Source organism: Pseudorasbora parva, chromosome 9 (assembly GCF_024679245.1).
Source record: "Pseudorasbora parva isolate DD20220531a chromosome 9, ASM2467924v1, whole genome shotgun sequence".
In the NCBI taxonomy this organism is placed as follows: Eukaryota; Metazoa; Chordata; class Actinopteri; order Cypriniformes; family Gobionidae; genus Pseudorasbora; species Pseudorasbora parva.
In genome coordinates this window covers 44,869,446-44,888,927 of record NC_090180.1, presented here as the reverse complement: position 1 = coordinate 44,888,927, position 19,482 = coordinate 44,869,446, and the positions used below count along the sequence as shown (strand labels likewise).

Here is a 19,482-nt window from a genome sequence, read left to right as displayed (position 1 = left end):
ATTTTATCTGTGTGAGTGTGTGTTTGTGTTGCCTTCATTTTGATGACCAAATGTCCCCATAGTAAGACCTGCAAAACGAATACTAAACACACTATATCATTTTCTAAAATTATCAAAAAGATTCTGAACAAAATTCTTAGCATCCTTGATTTGAAATAAAAATCTTTTGTAGTATTGTATAAGTCTTTACTGTCGCTTTTAATCAATAAATATAACCTTTACTGAATAAAAAAAAACAACATTATGGGGACAAAATGTCCCCACAAAGATGGCAATATCCGAAATCCTTGTCCTTGTGGGGACATTTTTAGGTCCCCGTGAGGAAAACATGTTTTTTTTTTTTGTTTTTTTTTTAAGAAAACTGAGTTTTTTTGAGAAAGTAAAAATGCAGAATGTTTCCTGTGATGGGTAGGTTTAGGGACAGGGGCAGTGGAAGGGGATAGACAATACGGTTTGTACAGTATTAAAACCATTACGCCTATGGAGAGTCCCCATAAAACGTGGAAACACTTTGTGTGTGTGTGTGTGTGTGTGTGTGTGTGTGTGTGTGTGTGTGTGTGTGTGTGTGTGTGTGTGTGTGTGTGTGTGTGTGTGTGTGTGTGTGTGTGTGTGTGTGTGTGTGTGTGTGTGTGTGTGTGTGTTTCCAATTCAAACAGCATTCAAAGTCTGCAGAAATAATGCTCTGGCTGTGACATCATAATAAAGAAAGAGTGTATTTGGTGTTTGGTTCCAGGTATTTGGTATAATACACAGAGTCCTCATCTCCCACCAGAGCTGTCATTAAGTTTTGAAAGCATTGTCTGGCCAAACGAAACACACCAAACATCACTGCCAGATGTGTTTTATTGTCATGTGGGTTTTATCAAGATGGAAGGAGGTTTAAAGGTCAAGGTGCAAAAACTATTTCACATTTAAATGAAGTTTAACTGGATGTACTAAAATAACAAAAACTGAAACTTAAAAATAAAAACTATATACATATAAAAAACACTTAATGTCACTTAAATATTGATGAAATCAAAACAAAAATTACTGAAACTTTAACTGAAATAAAAATTGAAAAATAAAAACTATTTTTAAATATGAATGTAGCTCATAATGTAATTTATGAACTCATAATGTAATAACTGCACAAAGTGCAAAAAGTATTACATTATTATTGTAAAAAAATGTTTATAATTTTCTCAAAACTTAATAACATCTTGAGCTCACAATGTAATACCGATTTATACATTATGAGAAATGTATAAAATTATAAACTCACATATTGTCATAATTGTAATATCTTTTATAACATAAGAAATATTAGTATGCCTTTACATTACATTTTTAAAAATATAAATCCAGTTGTAAAATACCTATAAAATATAACAGATTGAAATATTTGTGCAATTATTATTATTATTATTATTATTATTATTATTATTATTATTATTAATATTATTATTGGTGAGTTTATAATAAATACTTTTCTCATCACCTAAAAATTGTTATCAGCTCAAGATTTGATTTCATTTTACATTATGAAATATTTATTACAAAAATAATGTAATACTTTACATAATACACATACTAATTATGTGAAGTTTTTACATTATGTGTTGCTACATATAAAATAACAACTATTATTATCTCAGTTATATTAAATAACACCTCTACCAGTTTTCACTGTAACCATTGACTCACTCACACAGTTAAGCATGTTTTACAGCAGTTTTATGATGGATGCCATAAAATATGTGCAAACTCTTATCTAGCATCTTAGATAATGATTCTCACAACCATAAACAAATGGATAATGCCTGAATCACTGATGTGATTTCATGGCAATCCCTTCAATGACCTAACAATGGGAAGAACAACCAGTAAGGTCTCTTTTTCTGTTACTAGGGGACAGTTTTTCCGCCACACAGCATATGAATGAACTGACATAGCATTCATCGATCTGTAACGCTGCTCTGTAGGTCTGTTGCTCAACAGCTCCGCCTGCTGGCCTATTGACGTTATAGAAAATAAAATAGAACATTTTCTACATAGAAAATAATGTGGGAAAACAAAATTTCGAACAAAATCGTTTAAAAAAAACATACTGTGTAATATAAATGACAAAAAATGCCTAAAATTTATCAAAACAATAGATTAAAACTAAATAAGTTAAAACCAATTTAGTTTAGTGCAGAAAGAACTCAAACTACAGCTCCCATAATTCAAGTATGTTGCCACTGCGCATGCGCGCGTGTCAGACGGGACGTAAACAAGCTACAGGAAGTGCAGCTGTTACATTGATCATAGCAGGTTTGTGCACGGATTATTTTTAAAATGTATTTATACTTATCCTGTAATATTTAATCAGCGTTGTGGCTTATTTTCTCGATTATACAGCGTGTTTATCTTGTAATCATTTTAAATGTTGACTTTGTCCATAAAATCCGAGGTTCGTTAGCAAACATGCTAAGCTATGAATCTTCCTTTTTGTACTTTTAAATATTTAGTTATTATCTTTGTTGTTATTAAACGTTTTCTCGGTGGAAAAGCATGTTTTAAGTGCGGTTCATTCATTGTTTTTTAAAATAGTTTATCTTATAGTCTCACTTGTGTCCTAATCAATGAAACAGCTGCTGTCAGGAGAGATTTATTCTGTTATTTAGTTGGGGAAATCTTTTCTTTATAATCTGTCGAAATGCCTTTAACTCAATATGGTTATCTGAGTTAAAACTGTGTTAATTGTAGGCTACATCTGTTTTGAATGAAATGCGATTTCTTACGTTTTTTTTTTTTTTTTTTTTGGATGGGGCAGGGCCCTGCCCCTGCCATATCCAAGATATATAATTACATTTTACATACATTTTACATTATATATATATATATATATATATATATATATATATATATATATATATATATATATATATATATATATATATATATATATATTACAATTTTAAATAATGGTTTTCTATTTTAATTTACCTAAAATGTAATTTATTCCTGTGATCAAAGCTGAGTTTTCAGCATCATTACTCCAGTCTTCAGTGTCACATGATCCTTCAGAAATCATTCTCGTATGATGATTTGATTTATTATCAATGTGGGAAACAGTTGTGTTGCTTAATTTTTATTTTATTTTTATTTTTTTCCCCTCTGGATTCAATTCATTGATTAATAAAAAAAGTGAAAAAACTGATTCTATTTAAATAAGAAATATTTTGTAACTAGATACACAAATCTTTTTTTTTTTTTTTTTTTGAAAGACATTAATACATTTATTCTGCATGGATGTGTTGAAGTAAGTAATAGTAAATATTTAAATTAAGTTAACAGGTTTTTAATGAATACAGTTCTTTTTATTTTTTTATTCATCAATAAATCCTGTAAAAAGTTACACAGGTTACAATATTAGCCAAAAAATATTAGGCAGCAAAACATTTTCCAACATTGATAATCACTGAGCATCAAATCATAATATTAGATTAATTTCTGGAGGATCATGTGACACTGAAGACTGGAGTAATGATGCTGAGAATTCAGCTTTAATCACGGGAATAAATTACATTTGAATGTATATTAAAATATAACATTTTTAATTGTAATAATTTTTCACAATATTACTGTTTTATTGTATTTTTTGATCAAATAAATGCAGCCTTGTTGAGCAGAAGAGACTTCTTGCAAAAATACTAATGTTTCCAAATTTTTGACCGGTATGGGTTTAGCAGTGTGGTGTAATAAAACTGATCAATAAGAAGTCTGATTGTTACGTATTTATTGTATTGCATTCTATTTAATGACGTGAAAGTATGATCATTTTAAATGCACTTTTAATTATCTTAATATTCTTACCATTTGTTACACAGCGGGAGTTTAAATGAACAAAAAAGAAAAAAAGTTATCTTATACAGATAAATGTCTATGCTATTTGTCAACTACTAACATATATTATTCATATACATGAATGTTATAAATGTATGTTGTCATGATTTAGAGACTTTTGTGAGTGATCGAACTCTTTAAAGTCAGCATAAACTCAAAAGTGACCCTATTTAAATAGGTTATTTAGATTGAGATAAATCGTAAATGCATGTTTTTCTAAAGAAAAAAATACCTTTGTTTTTGTAATTTTTATATTGGTATGTAATAACTTGCTCTGCATCTGTTTCCCACCCCTTTTTCTGTTTTAGTGAGATCTAAACTTGTAGCTTAATATTTTGTGTCTATTAGAAACATGTTTAGCTTATGTTAGTATTTATGGACTGTTTTGGATTAAGGGCTACAAAATATGGGTTTACAGTTAATAATGTACTTAATCAAATAACATAATCATTTATAGATGAAAGATAGTATACAAGTGCTATTAGTTTGTACTATAACCTCACAATATGATACTGTCTAATTTCTGTTTTTGTGCTGTTGTTGGGTGAGCTCTTGAATCATAATTGTAATAATTCAATAAATGATCAAGGACTTTATTTATATTGTTTTGACAAAAGTGTCTTTTTGACACACAAACCCTTATAGATGTCCTTTTATAGCAATAAAGACACAAAAAGCATTATGGCCTCTAGAGGGCAGTGGTATCAGTGTTAAAAACTTATGTTAATAAATGTAGTCACACATAAATTCACACAGCTTACTGAATGGGTTTTGAGAGACTTCCTGGTCATTTGAATGTCACCTGTTCATCTGATGTAAGAAAACTCACTGCTCAGAAAGTTCTCACATTTCAGATTCATCAGCAAGAGTGTCATAAGAAAATACTGTCTTGAAAGTGTATTTAAAGTATGAGATTCTGAAACAACTTGTCTATGTTTACCCCTTTAAGGTGACATGGAGAGGTGATGCGTCATCAGAGCGAACAGCCAATCCCAGGGCATTGTGCTGCGAGGAGCCAATAGCAGGGCAGCGCAGAGATGACGGAGTGCTTCTTGCCACCCAGTAGCAGCCCTGTGGAGCAGAGGAGGGCGGAGCATCCTGGGGGCGTGGCTCGTACCCCGAGCTCCGAAGAGATCAGCCCTACTAAGTTCCCAGGTCTGTACCGTACGGGCGACCCCTCACCCCCTCACGACGGACACCACCATGAGCCGCCCGACGCGGTGTCCGATGACGAGAAGGAGCACAACAAGAAGAAGAACAAGTTTAAGAAGAAGGAGAAGCGCAGTAAGACAAACACACCCATATTTACACTCAACAATGCCTTATACTGTCGCACACATCTAAATAAAAACTTGAATGTTATTGCATAGAAAGAAAGGGGATTGAGAAAGCACAGGCACACTTTTAATGCAAAACATTTAACAACATCTTACAGCTCCACTTGATTTTAATATTTTATTTTCAAGTAATTTGATTGTGCCACAATCATTTCTTGTCTTTCATCTATGATTTTGAATTTCAGTAGCAAACATGCTGGTAGATACTTTTGGTCAAATCAAGTTTCAGTTATTCATCACAATCACAATGTTGCTGTTAATTAGCACTAGTGATGTGGAACAATTAATCACATCCAAAATAAAAGTTTGTGTTGACATAATATATGTGCGTGTACTGTGTATAATTATTATGTATATATAAATACATACACACACGCACACATGTATAATTAGCAGATTTCTCATTTTAAAAACCGTATGTGCACGAATATGAATATACTGTAAATGCAAAAGCGGAAATTGATTTCTTGCTTGTCTTAATTTGGTTATTTGTAAATTATGGTTCCTCTGATTGACCTACACTATGGTTCAAAAGTTTGGAGTCTGTAAGATTTATTTTATTTTTTTAAAGAAATTAATGCTTTTATTCAGCAAGAATGCATTAAATAGATATTTAAAAAATGACCCATTTGTATAAAGGCTCTCTTTTGTTGAATTATCAAAGAATAAAATAAATAGCGATGTTCATAAAAATATTAAGCAGCACAACTGTTTTCATTATTGATATTTGTTGAGCATAATATGCAAACGAGCATATTAGAATGATTTCTGAAGGATCATGTGACACTAAAAACACTGAAAATTGAGCTTTGATCACAGGAATAAATGACATTTTAAAATTAAAAATATTAATATTTCACAAAATTACTTTTTTTACTGTAATTGTGATCAAATAATTGCAGCCTTGGTGAGAAAAATAGGCTTCATTAAAAAAAAAACATGACAAAATCTTACCAACCCCAAACTTTTGAATGGTACTGTATATATAAAATATTGTGAAAAAATGTTTTGTAGGTAAGTAACCCAGCTCTAGTTCGTAGTATGGACTTCTGCCCTCGATGTGCAAATGTTCCAGTTTCTGTGCAGCTTCAGAGTGAATTCTTTATTTTCCTGCCGCTATATTTAGCCGACTTATAGCAGCCTATTGCGCACAAGCAGGAAATGATGGATCTGTAAGGACACACCCTGTAGGTGTGTTACAGTGGCTGAGGAGGGGCGTCACGAGCACTGGCTGATGGGGTCAGGACTGTGTTAGTGTGCAGCCGATACTGTTGTGCTCAGGGTGAAGTCGGCGTCAGGACGATGTAATGGATCACTAAAAAAAGAACTGGCACTGGGGGATATTGCTAAATTGTAAGCTGACCTCTTTAGATCAGTTTTCTGTGCCTTTCTCTCTGTCTTGTTTCGTTCTGCTCACTCCAGTCTCACCTAACCTTGAGAGAGACAGGCGGTGGGACAGTAAATTTTGCACAGCAGTTAATAGGTCGTTTTCTGTTTAGCATCAGGTAGAAAGATCTCTCCTCTCCTCTCCTCTCCTCTCCTCTCCTCTCCTCTCCTCTCCTCTCCTCTCCTCTCCTCTCCTCTCCTCTCCTCTCCTCTCCTCTCCTCTCCTCTCCTCTCCTCTCCTCTCCTCTCCTCTCCTCTCCTCTCCTCTCCTCTCCTCTCCATTTAGTCTCTTTATCTCTTCTTTTTATCTTCTCTAGCTGAGGGATACGCCGCTTTCCAGGAGGACAGCTCTGCCGATGAGGCAGAGAGCCCGTCTAAAATGAAGCGCTCCAAGGGCATCCATGTCTTCAAGAAGCCCAGTTTCTCCAAGAAGAAAGAAAAGGATTTCAAAGTGAAGGAGAAGGGACCTAAAGAGGAGAAGGCCAAGGACAAGAAGTCTAAAGATCTGACGGCAGCGGATGTCGTGAAACAGTGGAAAGAGAAGAAAAAGAAGAAAAAGCCAAGCACAGAGCCTGAACCAGTCATCGTGGACACGCCGGCGACATTGCGGCCGATATTCGGAGCGCCTTTAGCGGAAGCGGTGAGGAGAACGGCGCTGTATGATGGGATACAGCTCCCTGCCGTCTTCAGAGAGTGTGTGGACTACATCGAGAGCTATGGCATGAAATGTGAAGGCATCTATCGTGTCTCCGGTATGACCCTGTTTCTACTTCCTTTGAAATGCAATTTTTTATATGTTGTTATCAACAAGTGTTAGTTCACCCGAAAATGAAAATTGTCCCATAATAGCCATCCTAGCTGTATATGACTTTCTACTTTCAGCAAAATGCAATCGTCTGCTGGAGCACTACTCATATACGTTACCGGAAGCCAGTGATTATAGTTTATAAAGTTATAAAGTTGGATATTTTCTTACAAAAATGCTTCAGTAGGGCGTTATTAACCCCCTGGATCCGTATGGATTAATTTTATAGTTTTTTTTTTTTGGGCTTCAAAATCTGTGGTTCCATTCACTCCCATTATAAAGCTTAAAAAAGCCAGGATAGTTGGATATGAATACATGTGCCTCAGCAGCTTTTCTTTTATCTGCTCTTTTCAAAGGCATAAAAAGTCAAAATCAAATGTACCTTGCAGCTTTTGACTCTTGTCCTCGCTCTGCTGTTGTTTCTCTAGGTATGAAGTCTAAGGTTGACGAGCTGAAAGCAGCGTACGATCGTGAGGAGTGTCCGTGTCTGGAGGAGTATGATCCACACACGGTGGCCAGCCTGTTGAAGCAGTACCTGCGAGAGCTGCCCGATAACCTGCTGGGTAAAGAACTGTCCCCGCGCTTCGAGGAGGCCTGCGGGCGGCCCAGCGAGGCAGAGAAACTGCAGGAGTTTCAGAGGCTCCTGGGGGAGGTGCCCACAGGAAGCAGACTCATCCTGGCCTGGCTCATCACTCACATGGACCATGTCATCGCCCGTGAAATCGACACTAAGATGAACATCCAGAACATCTCTATTGTACTCAATCCTACCGTACAGGTGAGCTTATAATTTACAGGTGATGTTCTAGATCTACAGTTCTAGATTAGCATGACAAGCTAGACCCACATCAAGATGTTTGGTCTGGAAACTCACCATTGACAGCTCAATCCGAGGGGTGGATAAACGGTTGTCTTTCAAACTCACTCAGCACGCAATTGGATAGCGCTACAAACAACCGGAGCAATGTGAAACGGAGCTAGTAGACAGATTAAACTTTCACCGTATCCGGTCGGCAAAACTCCGAACACATCTTCCCTTTTTAAAGGGTCATGAAACCCCAAAACACTTTTTTTGAGATGTAAACAGATATGTATAGGCTGCACATCATTGAAAACACTAAGGGTACTCATTAATGGTATGCATATGTGAAAATAGTTATTTTTGCATTTTTCAGAGCGATTTCTGTCTTCCGGTTTGAAAAGTTTAGTCGGAGCAACGTCACAAATGCTGACGTCGGCACGGCCTTTTCGACCCAAGTATGGGCAGCTGGGCACATGCTGACGTTGACCGCTCTGAGCAATTCTCGATATATATTCATGACATGAAGCTCATTCAGTCCAATCCCTGCGCTGTAGTATGCATACAAGATAATTTAGTTAATATGCATGAGACAGTCACTTCTGTCAGGCTCGTCTTCCATCATTATTGTAGAGATATGGTGGGGAAGTTTTGGAAGCAGCGTGCGGAAAAGTCACGGAGGAAAGCTAGGCGTTGTGCTGATACGAAATAATGTAAAGGGCGCCGAGCGAGCTGTAACCGGCGCCGTCTGTGGAAGCCTTTGCTACAAAGGCTCGGTAAAGTAAAATTCACCTGAGGAATCGCACGCCGAACCTGCAAGCGTTGACTATCTATGTCAGGAGTGCAAAATAACCAATCTGTAATCTGTAGGCTAATGAACAAAAGCCACGTCCTCTCCGTTTTATTTGTCGTCACAGCCATGCACTAAACCGCATGTGTTCGGGCTCTTAGTGAAACAGTGTGATGCATATTTGGACAAATATAGATTTAGCTGCCGAGTGATAGACAGCGCGGATCGTCACGGCAATGCGCGGTCGAGACTAGCCTCAAACCTCTTCGCTTTTACACCGATCTAGAATTACACATCTCTATCACATCGCATGTTGGGTGGTTCACGTTCTCTTATCACGTCGGCGCGTTGTTCATCTTGCCAAACAGCGTGCATATTTGGACAAATATAGTTTTATCACGTTTGCAAAATATTTCGTCATGCAGAATAACATTTATTTTCATTTCTCACTGAATTATGCTGGTTTGAACTTTGAAGAGCTGAATGATTTGCGATCTCTGCTGCACGCCACATATAGCTCTCTCATTCGCTGTACTCATCCCTCATTTAATCTCTCTGTGGTAAACAATGTCAACGTGAACCAAGAACATGTCTCAGAACCGCTCAGCACCTACTGACAGACACTCCCCAATTTATGCAAACATTCCCTCTTTCCACACAATACCATCCCACCTTTTCACAGTCGACCACTCCCCTTTTAACAAGCTTTTTCAAATCGAAGGTGTGAAAAAACACCGCTGCAGCAGGGGGGTTTCATGACCCTTTAAGAATGACTTCAGTGCCGTTCTTTGTTCTTTTCTCAGAGAAAAGCTTAACTCCAAGTCTTCCAGAGTCGCGGTCAAAGCTGATTCGAAAGACCGCCGTTCTCCAGCTTCTGTGTTTACTAGAAGCACGCAAGCGCAACTCGGCCGCCGACATTATGTTAAGCCCCGCCCACTGACTCTATACACGATGTGATTGGCCTGACCAGTTTGGTTTTTACAGCTCAGAACTGTATTGAGAGTTGCTAGACGACACTCGCGGCAGATTAGATTTGCTGTCGCTAGGGTGCGTCTAGATTTCTAGGCTATTTCTAGATGTGATATGGATTGTACTACAATTGCAGTGGCATGTCCATCTGGCAATGTATTAAATTAAAGTCTCTTTCGTTCATTTTCGTCGTCTTTATCATTTTATTCATGCTAAATAATAGTTTTTTAATATAATTTTAATACATTTGCCTAGACATAAAAAAATAAATAATAAATATGTATGTATGTATGTATGTATGTATGTATGTATGTATGTATGTATGTGTGTGTGTGTGTGTGTGTGTGTGTGTGTGTGTGTGTGTGTGTGTGTGTGTGTGTGTGTGTGTGTGTGTGTGTATGTATGTGTATGTATATATATATACACCCTGAGAGGGAAGAATTTGTAGCTGACTTTATATATTTCACAAAATTATATATGTGTTCAATATTTTTTTTGTTTCAATAAGGTTTTAAATGAAATTCACCATTTTTATTAGAGTTTTATATACATTTTCAAAAAATAGAAAGAGTTATTTTAATAAATATTAATATTATTATTTTAAACACAACATTTGTTTCTTCTCAGATTAAATGTCATGTGCAATACAAGTTCTTTTTTCAACACATTATATACAGGTTTGGCAAAAAGTTACTTTTGTACCCTTTATGGAAATAGACTGCATAGTAAAGATTCTCTGATGGGAAGTCTAGAATAGTAAAATCATGATGTACCCTCACTGTTACAGCAGAGAGATTTGGGTGTGTTTCTACTCTCAGACTGAAGGTTGTCCTACTTTAGAGTCTCACAGGACACATGTAGGATGGAGGTGCCCTCATACTGCTAATGAGGTCTTTGTTTGGGGTCAGTTTTATTTGAGAGACGACTGCAAATGATGCAGAGGTGGAACATTACTGGACAATAACATCATACATTTAACTCCCATAAAACTTTAATGTTTATGCATATTGCTTTGACACAAAATCAATCTTTTGCTCTCTCTGGTTTCCAGATCGGGAACCGTGTGCTGTATGTGTTTTTCACACATGTCCGTGAGCTGTTTGGAGATGTGGTTCTGAAGCCGGTCGTCCATCCACTGCGCTGGTCCAATATGGCCACCATGCCGACCCTACCCGAGACCCAGAAGAGCATTAAAGAGGAGATCCGCAGACAGGTGCGTCACAGGACTTTATACTTCTGACTGATTTAGATTTATATAACTTTCCCATCAGAAGTCTTAAATGGGTAAGTTCACTATCTTTAACTTGCCATCAAGTTGTTTCAAACCAGATACATTTATTTCTTCTTCTAAACAGAGAGGATTATATTTCCTGGAAGTAGGTATAGATAACCAAACAATTGACAGTAGCGGTAGTTTGGTTATTTTGCTCTGTACGTTGTAGTTGAAAAATGCCTTCAAGCATGTGAATCTCACAAAGCCTGTCAACAGGTCACAGTTCACCCCAAAAAAGAAAGAGATGAAATTCTGTAATAAGAAACATGGTAGTATGTGTTCTTTTTATTTATACAGAAAGACATTTAGTACTAAAAGCAATTTACTGGATTCACATTGTATCTTCCATCTGGAAACTTCTGTATCATGGAAGAAGTTTTGTTTTATGCTTTACATAAAATGAATGGTTTGAATGTGTCAAAGGCAAATGTGTCCTGAGAACAAGGAAATGCATGTGATATTCAAAACAGGAGATGAATCCAAACTCTGTGAGAGTAGAGAGACTGGAAACAAAAACAGTTGGAGCGGTGTAAACAGCTCTGATGTGACGCTTCAGTGTGTGAATCTATAGTCACATGACATCAAAAACTAACAAAAAAAACTACATTTTATTGCTCAGATGTTGGTCTTTCATAGTTATGGAAACTTAATGGGTAATAAGTTATCTTTTTTAGAGGTATCAAATTTATCCCAGATGTTTCTCCAAAAATTCTGTAGGAGGAATAAGAAAAGACATGGTTTCAATAGAGTTAGACTTTAGGGCCTGTTTACACCTGGTATTATGATGCCTTCGGGTTGATCGGATCATATTCCAAAGTTGACAAGGGAAACACATACCCGTTTACACCTGGTGTTTTAATCCATCTCTTTCATCCACATTCAACCACTTCTGTCCTGATTTCTTCCAGGGGAGGGTCTATGGGTGGGTAAATGTATCTTTTTTCAGATCTTTCAATCTAATAGATGAAATAAGCTTCTGCTATTTACATATGAATGCGACCTGGAGACGATGCAAAAACATATGGAAAGCATCAGCTTTCGCTTCTTCTCTAACAGCCATTAGACCTGCTGAATGCTGTGAGTGTGTGTTAGAAATCAGGAATGGAGAGAGAACATTGTGCTTGGTACATTTTAAAACCAAACTTGAGTCTCCAGACGACAAAGTTTAATTCCTGTCTGGCTAGCACGCTTCCCATAATGTCCACGCATTAGGTCAGTAGGGGGAGAGTAGACAGTCTTTTATGGCTGTTAGAACACATTCGACCACATGAAAGTTTACGAAAACAATCCAGTCAAATGTTTTTTCGACTACCTCTGGAAGTGGTCAAAAATGGATAAACTCAAAACAATTTAGCCCCCGTTTACACCTGTATTTAGCCTCGGTCACTTGAGATACGAATGACCAAAACAGATCATAATATTAGGTGTAAACAGGGCTATAAAATACACAAGTTAACTCCGATCATTTGGTCTTAAGAGAATTTGATATAGGTATTGTTATATTGAGATCTCTAACTTGATTGCAGATTGCCGAACACAAATTTTGAGACATTGAGATTATGAAAATCTAGTAGAGAGATAACTGATGTGTTTTTTTCAGAAGGAAGGCGAAACAGGAAAAAAAAACTTATTTGCTCTAAAACATTTTTTTTTGTTTTTAGAAAAACAAGATTTTAAAGAAATCTAATTTGGGATTTTTAGTGATGCACCTTCAGCAGAAACAGTGACATTTACGGCCAGATTTACTAAAGGGGGTAAATTAGCGTGATTTTTGCATCTGAAAGGGAAACTCCTACAAAATAACTGCCTGCTCCTTTTCAGAAGGTTTTTTAATGCCAAAAGAGGGTTTGCGTGGCCGCTGACACAAGCTGTTAGTAAATTTGGCCCTTTATTGGCACCTCTCTGATGGCCTGTGTTTATGTATTTTTAATGTCTGTTTGAATAAATCTGTTTTTATAACGGCAACCGTTTCGATTTCAACTACAAATTGGAGTAGAAACATCAGCTCCATTTGAGTCTTTTAGTCATTTCTAGTCTTATGTACATTTTAAATGTTTGTAATTTGATTATTTAATTAACTTTATTTTTGGTAATCAAATTCATTTAATTAATTTTGTGTTTTAGTGTTTCAGTAAAGAATTAATTTCAGTGCATCACATGATTTTATGTTTGTTCTTACGGGTCTTCACGTGTCTTTCTGCAGGAGTTCCTCTTGAACCGTCTGCACAAAGATCTGCAGGCCGGTGTGAAGGATCTGTCCAAGGAGGAGAGACTCTGGGAGGTGCAGCGGATCGTCACTGCGCTGAAACGCAAACTCCGTGAGGCCAAGAGACAGGCAAGAGGCCAAGAGACGACACATTATTGAGATAAAAAGAGTTATTAAAGTTATACACCCAAAACACAGATAGCAAGAGAGAGAGATTGGGTAGATATTGTTAAGGAAATATACAATATGGAATAACTGATTTTTATTTTAGCACTTAACTTTCCTTGCCAGCATTTAAAAAAAAAATCCTTGTCACCACAATTTGTTACCATATTAACGTATGAATATTTTAACATGCAATATGTTAAAAGAAAGAACAGAGCAAGAAAAAAAAGTATTGAAGCTTCATGCATTACATTTTTTATCAACACTTAAATATATGTGATTCATACAAAGAGCAACATTTTGAACAAACCATTTAGAATATCATGTGATTTTTATTGTTTTATTGTTTTATTTTTCAAAGACTACAACATGCATAAGCAATGCTTTTATTGCTTGTTTCTGCCTCTTCCTCACCTGCATTTTGATCCAGAGACTCTCTGCTCTTTCAGAAGATGCGTAATAGCCTTTCCTACCGTATAACGTAAATCTGGAAAATTCCGTCAATGGCAGAGAAAGTTAAAATAACTTATTTGGAGAAATGCACTGTAATGTAATGTAAATAATAATCAATTATTGTCTATAAGTAAACTTTTGCGTACTTCAAAAACCAAATATATAGCCCTTGCTCTGTTGTTTTATCTATTTTATTTCCCCCTAAAAGCCTTTAATACATTTTGTTGAAAAAGCAGTAATAAAAATAATGTTAAAAAAAGACAGCGAGACATGAACGTAATGCACTATACTACACTACCATTCTAAAGTATTTTTTTTAATCAATAGTGTATATGAATGAACAGATCGCAAATCAAAGCAAACTTTATTGTAGGCTAGTCCGCTTCTGTAAGAAACTGGCCACTAAAAACATAAACATTTGCAACTATAAAATTTACGCCACCTTATTTATAATGCTGCACTTCCAGAACTGTCCTGATATGTCTTTTTTTTCTTCTCTGTCCTTCTGGATTCGCAGGAGTGCGAGACTAAAATCGCACAGGAAATCGCCAGCCTTTCTAAAGAGGACGTATCAAAGGAAGAGATGTCTGAGAATGAGGAGGAGGTCATTAATCTTCTCCTGGCTCAGGTGAGACCACCTGCTCAGACGCTACTTCTGCTTCATCTTTTAGGCGCTGGTTCGACACTCAAACAGCTCTCTGACAGATAAACAAATCAGCTGGTTAATGATAAGCAAGAAATGGCTGCATTGTACTTTGCATATTATACAGCCGTTTGTAACATGATCATACAGTAAGTAACAGAAAATGTACAGATGTCTGTGTGCAAGCAACATATGACAAAAAGCAGCATGTCCAACTTCTACTCTATGGTTCTGCTGGATACTCAAAAGCATTCATTTTACAATCACCAGCAAAGTATGTTATGTGAATTAGGATGCAGTCGAAGATTATTTCTGTGATGTTTGATTTGTTGTGATTGTTGATCTCTGCCGCTCCCTGCAGGAGAATGAGATCCTAACAGAGCAGGAGGAACTGATATCGCTGGAGCAGGTGCTGCGACGGCAAATCGCCACAGAGAAAGAAGAAATTGAACGACTGCGTGCCGAGATCGCAGATATACAAAGGTGAGAGTTCCCGCACAGGGAAAATGATCACATTTGTGGCTAATTATGATTATGCTTGATTGTATTTGTGTGATTTCTGTTGGAAGCAACAGTATGGTTTTATAGTTATGGCTGCTGTACAGCAGATCTGAAACATGCAAGGGTCATCTTTACTCTCTATCTTCCATTTTTTGCTTCAAATGACACACACACAGCCGTCAGCAGGGCCGCAGTGAAACAGAGGAGTATTCATCAGATAGCGAGAGCGAGAGTGAAGATGAAGAGGAACTGCAGATGATTCTAGAAGACCTGCAGAAACAGAACGAAGAACTAGAGGTGAGGAGAAGGGACACAAGATTTGTGTCAAATTGAATTGATGCAACTTTGATAAATTTCGAAGTGTAAATACAGTCGGCAGAAGTAAAAAGCTAAACGTAGGCTATAAATTAACTACACTATGGTCACATGACTTCAGTGTCACCAGCACTAAGCTTTTAAACAACTTCTTTTTTTTTAGTCTTTGTTTAAAAATATTTCCCCTGAAAGTTTGAGTTAGACTAGTATCGTCAAAATAAAAGGAAAATGTATATACTTTTTAAACTAAGTTGCTCCTCTTGCGCTGCTTGTTGACGTGCCACCACGGATTGCACAATCAGGTTGGAAAGGTCACGCTAGACGTAAGCAGAAGTGCTGTCCCCGTGTTTACAAAGAGGAAGAAGTGCGAAGACTAATACAAACATCCTTTAGCAAAAATAGGTTAAACAACGATGTCGGAAGATTTTGAAGTTTAATGAAATAACAAAATCAAGGGCGTTTGTATTACTCTTTGCACGTTCGCTTAAGGCGGTATTTCCTCCGACCTCTAGCGTGACCTTTCAGACGTGATTGAGCGATCTGTGGCACGTCAATGACCAGTACAAGATGAGCAATATTTAGGTTAAAAAGTATATACATTTTTAATTTATTTTGACCGATGGTTTGAAAAAAGCTGCCCTGGAAACTTGCTGAATTTTTTTTCTTTTATTATTTTAGTTTACTATAATGATAACCCTTTTTAAATTAAGTTTATATGTTTTCAATTATTTTTCATTCATGTGCCCTTTTAATCTTTAAATCCGAAACATTAACTCATTGCATCAGAGCGAGGGTGGGACAATAATCACTCTCATATGAGATCGCAGAAATTAGCAAACAACAACGATCCAATCTATTCCCCATGGAGGAAATCAAGATTTTCTTGTTTGAGAAACCATTTCACTTGTCACAAACATGGCTACAGTTAAACTATAATTCTAAGTTAAATATATTTAGTGTTATGTCTAAACTGCCCTTGAATCAGTCTGATAATGAAAGCTTTATGTTTTTGATTTTCTCTCCAGAATAAAAACACTCATCTGAATCAGGCCATCCATGAGGAGCAGGAGGCCATATTGGAACTTCGTGTTCAGCTCCGCCTCCTTCAGAGTCACAAGCTACAGCAGGAGCTCACAGCCCCGCCCACTGTCGAACAGGCCCCGCCCCCCCAGCCCAGCCCAGAGGAACGATCCAGAGGGGATGAGCCAATCAAACGTGCCGCAGCAGTCGCCATTGAATCTACTGCCACTGCAGCTGCCGCCTCAACCAACGGGAAGCCTGGAAAAGATGCTATGAAGCCATCGCCCAGCAAAGACAAGAGGGAGGCCAACCTGTAAACCATCTGACCATCTTAAAACACTTCAGCTGTGCTTGTGTTTGCTTATCACATGACTGTGACATCTTGGGTCAGGGGTCAGCAAGGTGAAGTGAGATGTTCATTACACTGTGAGAAAACTGGACAGCAGAGAACAGAGGCGAGACGTGATCAGGCTCAGTCTGCGAAACCAAGGTCATTAGATCAAAAGCGAGGCGAGTCTGGGAAACGTTTCTTAATGATCATTATCACAATGGACTGAAATTGGATTCTTTTGACGCGTTTAAGTTTGTATGCAAAGTTGCAGCAGCACAATCTGATCTTTGCGAGTGCTCGGATTTATTAGATCTGCCCTTTGACCCGTGCCTAAATAGACAGGGTAATTCTCTTCAGTTTTTTCTCCAAACAGTTAAGAGTATTCAGGGGTTTTGTTTAAAAATCCAATGTTTCCAAATTAATAAATATCATCTGTCCAGGTCACGTTGCACCCCATAATCCGAAGAGAAAAATATGAAATTTAGTCCTGTCATATTGATTAATTGCATCCAAAATAAAAGTTTGTGTTTACATAATATATGTGCTTGTACTGTGTATAATTATTCTGTATATATAAATACACACTCATGCATGTATATATTTAAGATTTTAAAAAAGATTTATATATATACAGTATATACATGCAAATATTTTGTAAATATGTACATGAATAAGTGTGTGTGTGTATATATATATATTTATATATATATATATATATATAAATACATAATAATTATACACCGACCGTTCACACACATATTATGTAAACACACACTTTTATTTTGGGATTTGACAGCACTAATTATATTTTGCATGAAGAAAATGTAGGACTATTAATATTTTTGTGCATTACAAAATTATTTGCATGACAATTAAGCACATTTACGCATAATTATCATTAATGCAAATAAAAAATCAATCTCATTACTGAAATTTGAAGGAAAAAATATATATATTTTTTTACATTACAAAGTATACATCACAGCATTGTTTGTTGTACTAACTTTGTGATGATTTAAATGTAAGATTATTTAATAATTTGTGATTTAGGGGCAAATTGTTCTGAATAGCCAATAAAATAATGCAAAAAATCTTTAGTTTGCATTTTGTTCATGCAAAAATATTTTTGGGTTGAAATGCAACCTCTGGACAACTGTTCTTTATTATTTACCTAAGCATTTCAAGAAAATAAGCCATGAAATATTGAGCATAATAGGATGTTCTGATGCAGCAAATGTAATCGCAGCCTGTGTGACGGCTCCAAACATCGGCCTCCAACATCCGTATCTTCCGTATTCACATGACATTCAGTGCAAAAACAGCAATCATCTTTTTTACACACCAGGCTTAGCATGCAGACGTATCTTATTTGTTATTATTAACAAATGCTTCACTTTATTTATTGAGTTTAGCTCATAATTAAGTTGCAAATGAGAAGTACGCTGAGAAGTATTGTCTATTACCAATGCGGAGGGGGGAAAATTGGTGAGAAATCATCATGGGCTGCCAGGTCTCCTGTTGTAGGTCGAGGTGTTGAACCGAGATCAGTGTAAATGAAGTTGTGTGTGTGTGTTCTGAAACCACTGTGCCATAGGTGACCGTCTGCTGCCGCTCAGAAGAATTACTCTTAAGACATTGTAATGCAACCAGATTGTATTTTTACCTTTTAAGATATTCAAAGGAATAGATCGGTTTTGAACGTTTATTCCAAATTTCGCTATTTACTACTCAACATATATAGGCCTGTAACTGCACTAAAGTGTGCGGATGTGCACTTATAGAACGTTTGTTGTGGAATTGATAACATTTTTGTTCGTTTCCATACTTTCAAGTAATGTCACGCTATGTTTTTTCACGCTAAGGCAAATTTCATGAAGCACAAGAATATTTTTGATTGATGAATTTTCGAGGGGTATTATGGGATGCTTTAATAAGTGTAGGTGATGCGCTGAATCTCAAAAAGAAATGTTTAACCACAAAATCAAAAGAAATATTTTGCGTGAATAAAACAAAGCCTATTTTGACATTAATTGTCATCAAAATTGTCACAATGGGAAAAAGTAGTGCTGGCAAATCAATTAATCACATCTAACATAAACGTTTGTGTTTATATAATGTGTGTGTGTGTGTGTATGTGTTTATATTTATATATATATATATATATATATATATATATATATATATATATATATATATATATATACATATATATATATATATATATATATATATATATATAACACATTCTACACAGTACAGGCATATATTATGTAAACAGAAACTTATTTTGGATGCAAATACATATAGATTAATCGCATCCAAAATAAAAGTTTCTGTTTACATAATGTCTATATTGTGTATAATTATTATGTATATATAAATACATGCATGTTTATATTTAAAAAAAGTTATGTGTATATATTTATATATATGATATAAATAAATATGCAGTATATACATGCACATATGTCTAAAAATATATACATGGATGTGTGTGTATTCAATCACCGTAAAAAAAAAAAAAGATTCAGGCCCCAATTGAACATTTTCTAGTGACATCAAAATTGCTTAGTTGGCCAAATTGAATTTCTGTGGATTAAATTGCATCAATTCACAGAA

At 36.0% G+C, this 19,482-nt stretch overlaps 1 protein-coding gene across 3 annotated transcripts; it reads left to right on the top strand.

Moving 5' to 3' along the window:
* The first annotated feature begins 2,213 nt into the window (after positions 1 to 2,213).
* Positions 2,214 to 17,401, top strand: ralbp1 (ralA binding protein 1). 3 transcript variants are annotated; one of them, XM_067452805.1, is made up of 10 exons: positions 2,214 to 2,295; positions 4,820 to 5,154; positions 6,911 to 7,345; positions 7,827 to 8,176; positions 11,008 to 11,169; positions 13,433 to 13,564; positions 14,571 to 14,681; positions 15,058 to 15,179; positions 15,374 to 15,494; positions 16,538 to 17,401. In XM_067452805.1, exons 2-10 carry the CDS (start codon positions 4,908 to 4,910, stop codon positions 16,847 to 16,849), a joined length of 1,992 nt encoding a protein of 663 aa, XP_067308906.1. In that variant the 5' UTR covers positions 2,214 to 2,295; positions 4,820 to 4,907; the 3' UTR covers positions 16,850 to 17,401. The 3 variants fall into 3 exon arrangements, with proteins under 3 accessions (XP_067308906.1, XP_067308907.1, XP_067308908.1); XM_067452806.1 differs by lacking the exons at positions 2,214 to 2,295; positions 4,820 to 5,154 and adding an exon at positions 6,415 to 6,560; XM_067452807.1 differs by lacking the exons at positions 2,214 to 2,295; positions 4,820 to 5,154 and adding an exon at positions 6,580 to 6,712.
* Positions 17,402 to 19,482: the final 2,081 nt, after the last annotated feature.

Bases quoted from the DNA above. Each gene is read 5' to 3' on its own strand.
- ralbp1 (XM_067452805.1), top strand. From the start codon at position 4,908: ATGACGGAGTGCTTCTTGCCACCCAGTAGCAGCCCTGTGGAGCAGAGG. The intron at 5,155-6,910 runs GTAAGACAAACA...TATCTTCTCTAG, and splicing joins TAAGAAGAAGGAGAAGCGCA to CTGAGGGATACGCCGCTTTC. The intron at 14,682-15,057 runs GTGAGACCACCT...CGCTCCCTGCAG, and splicing joins TTAATCTTCTCCTGGCTCAG to GAGAATGAGATCCTAACAGA.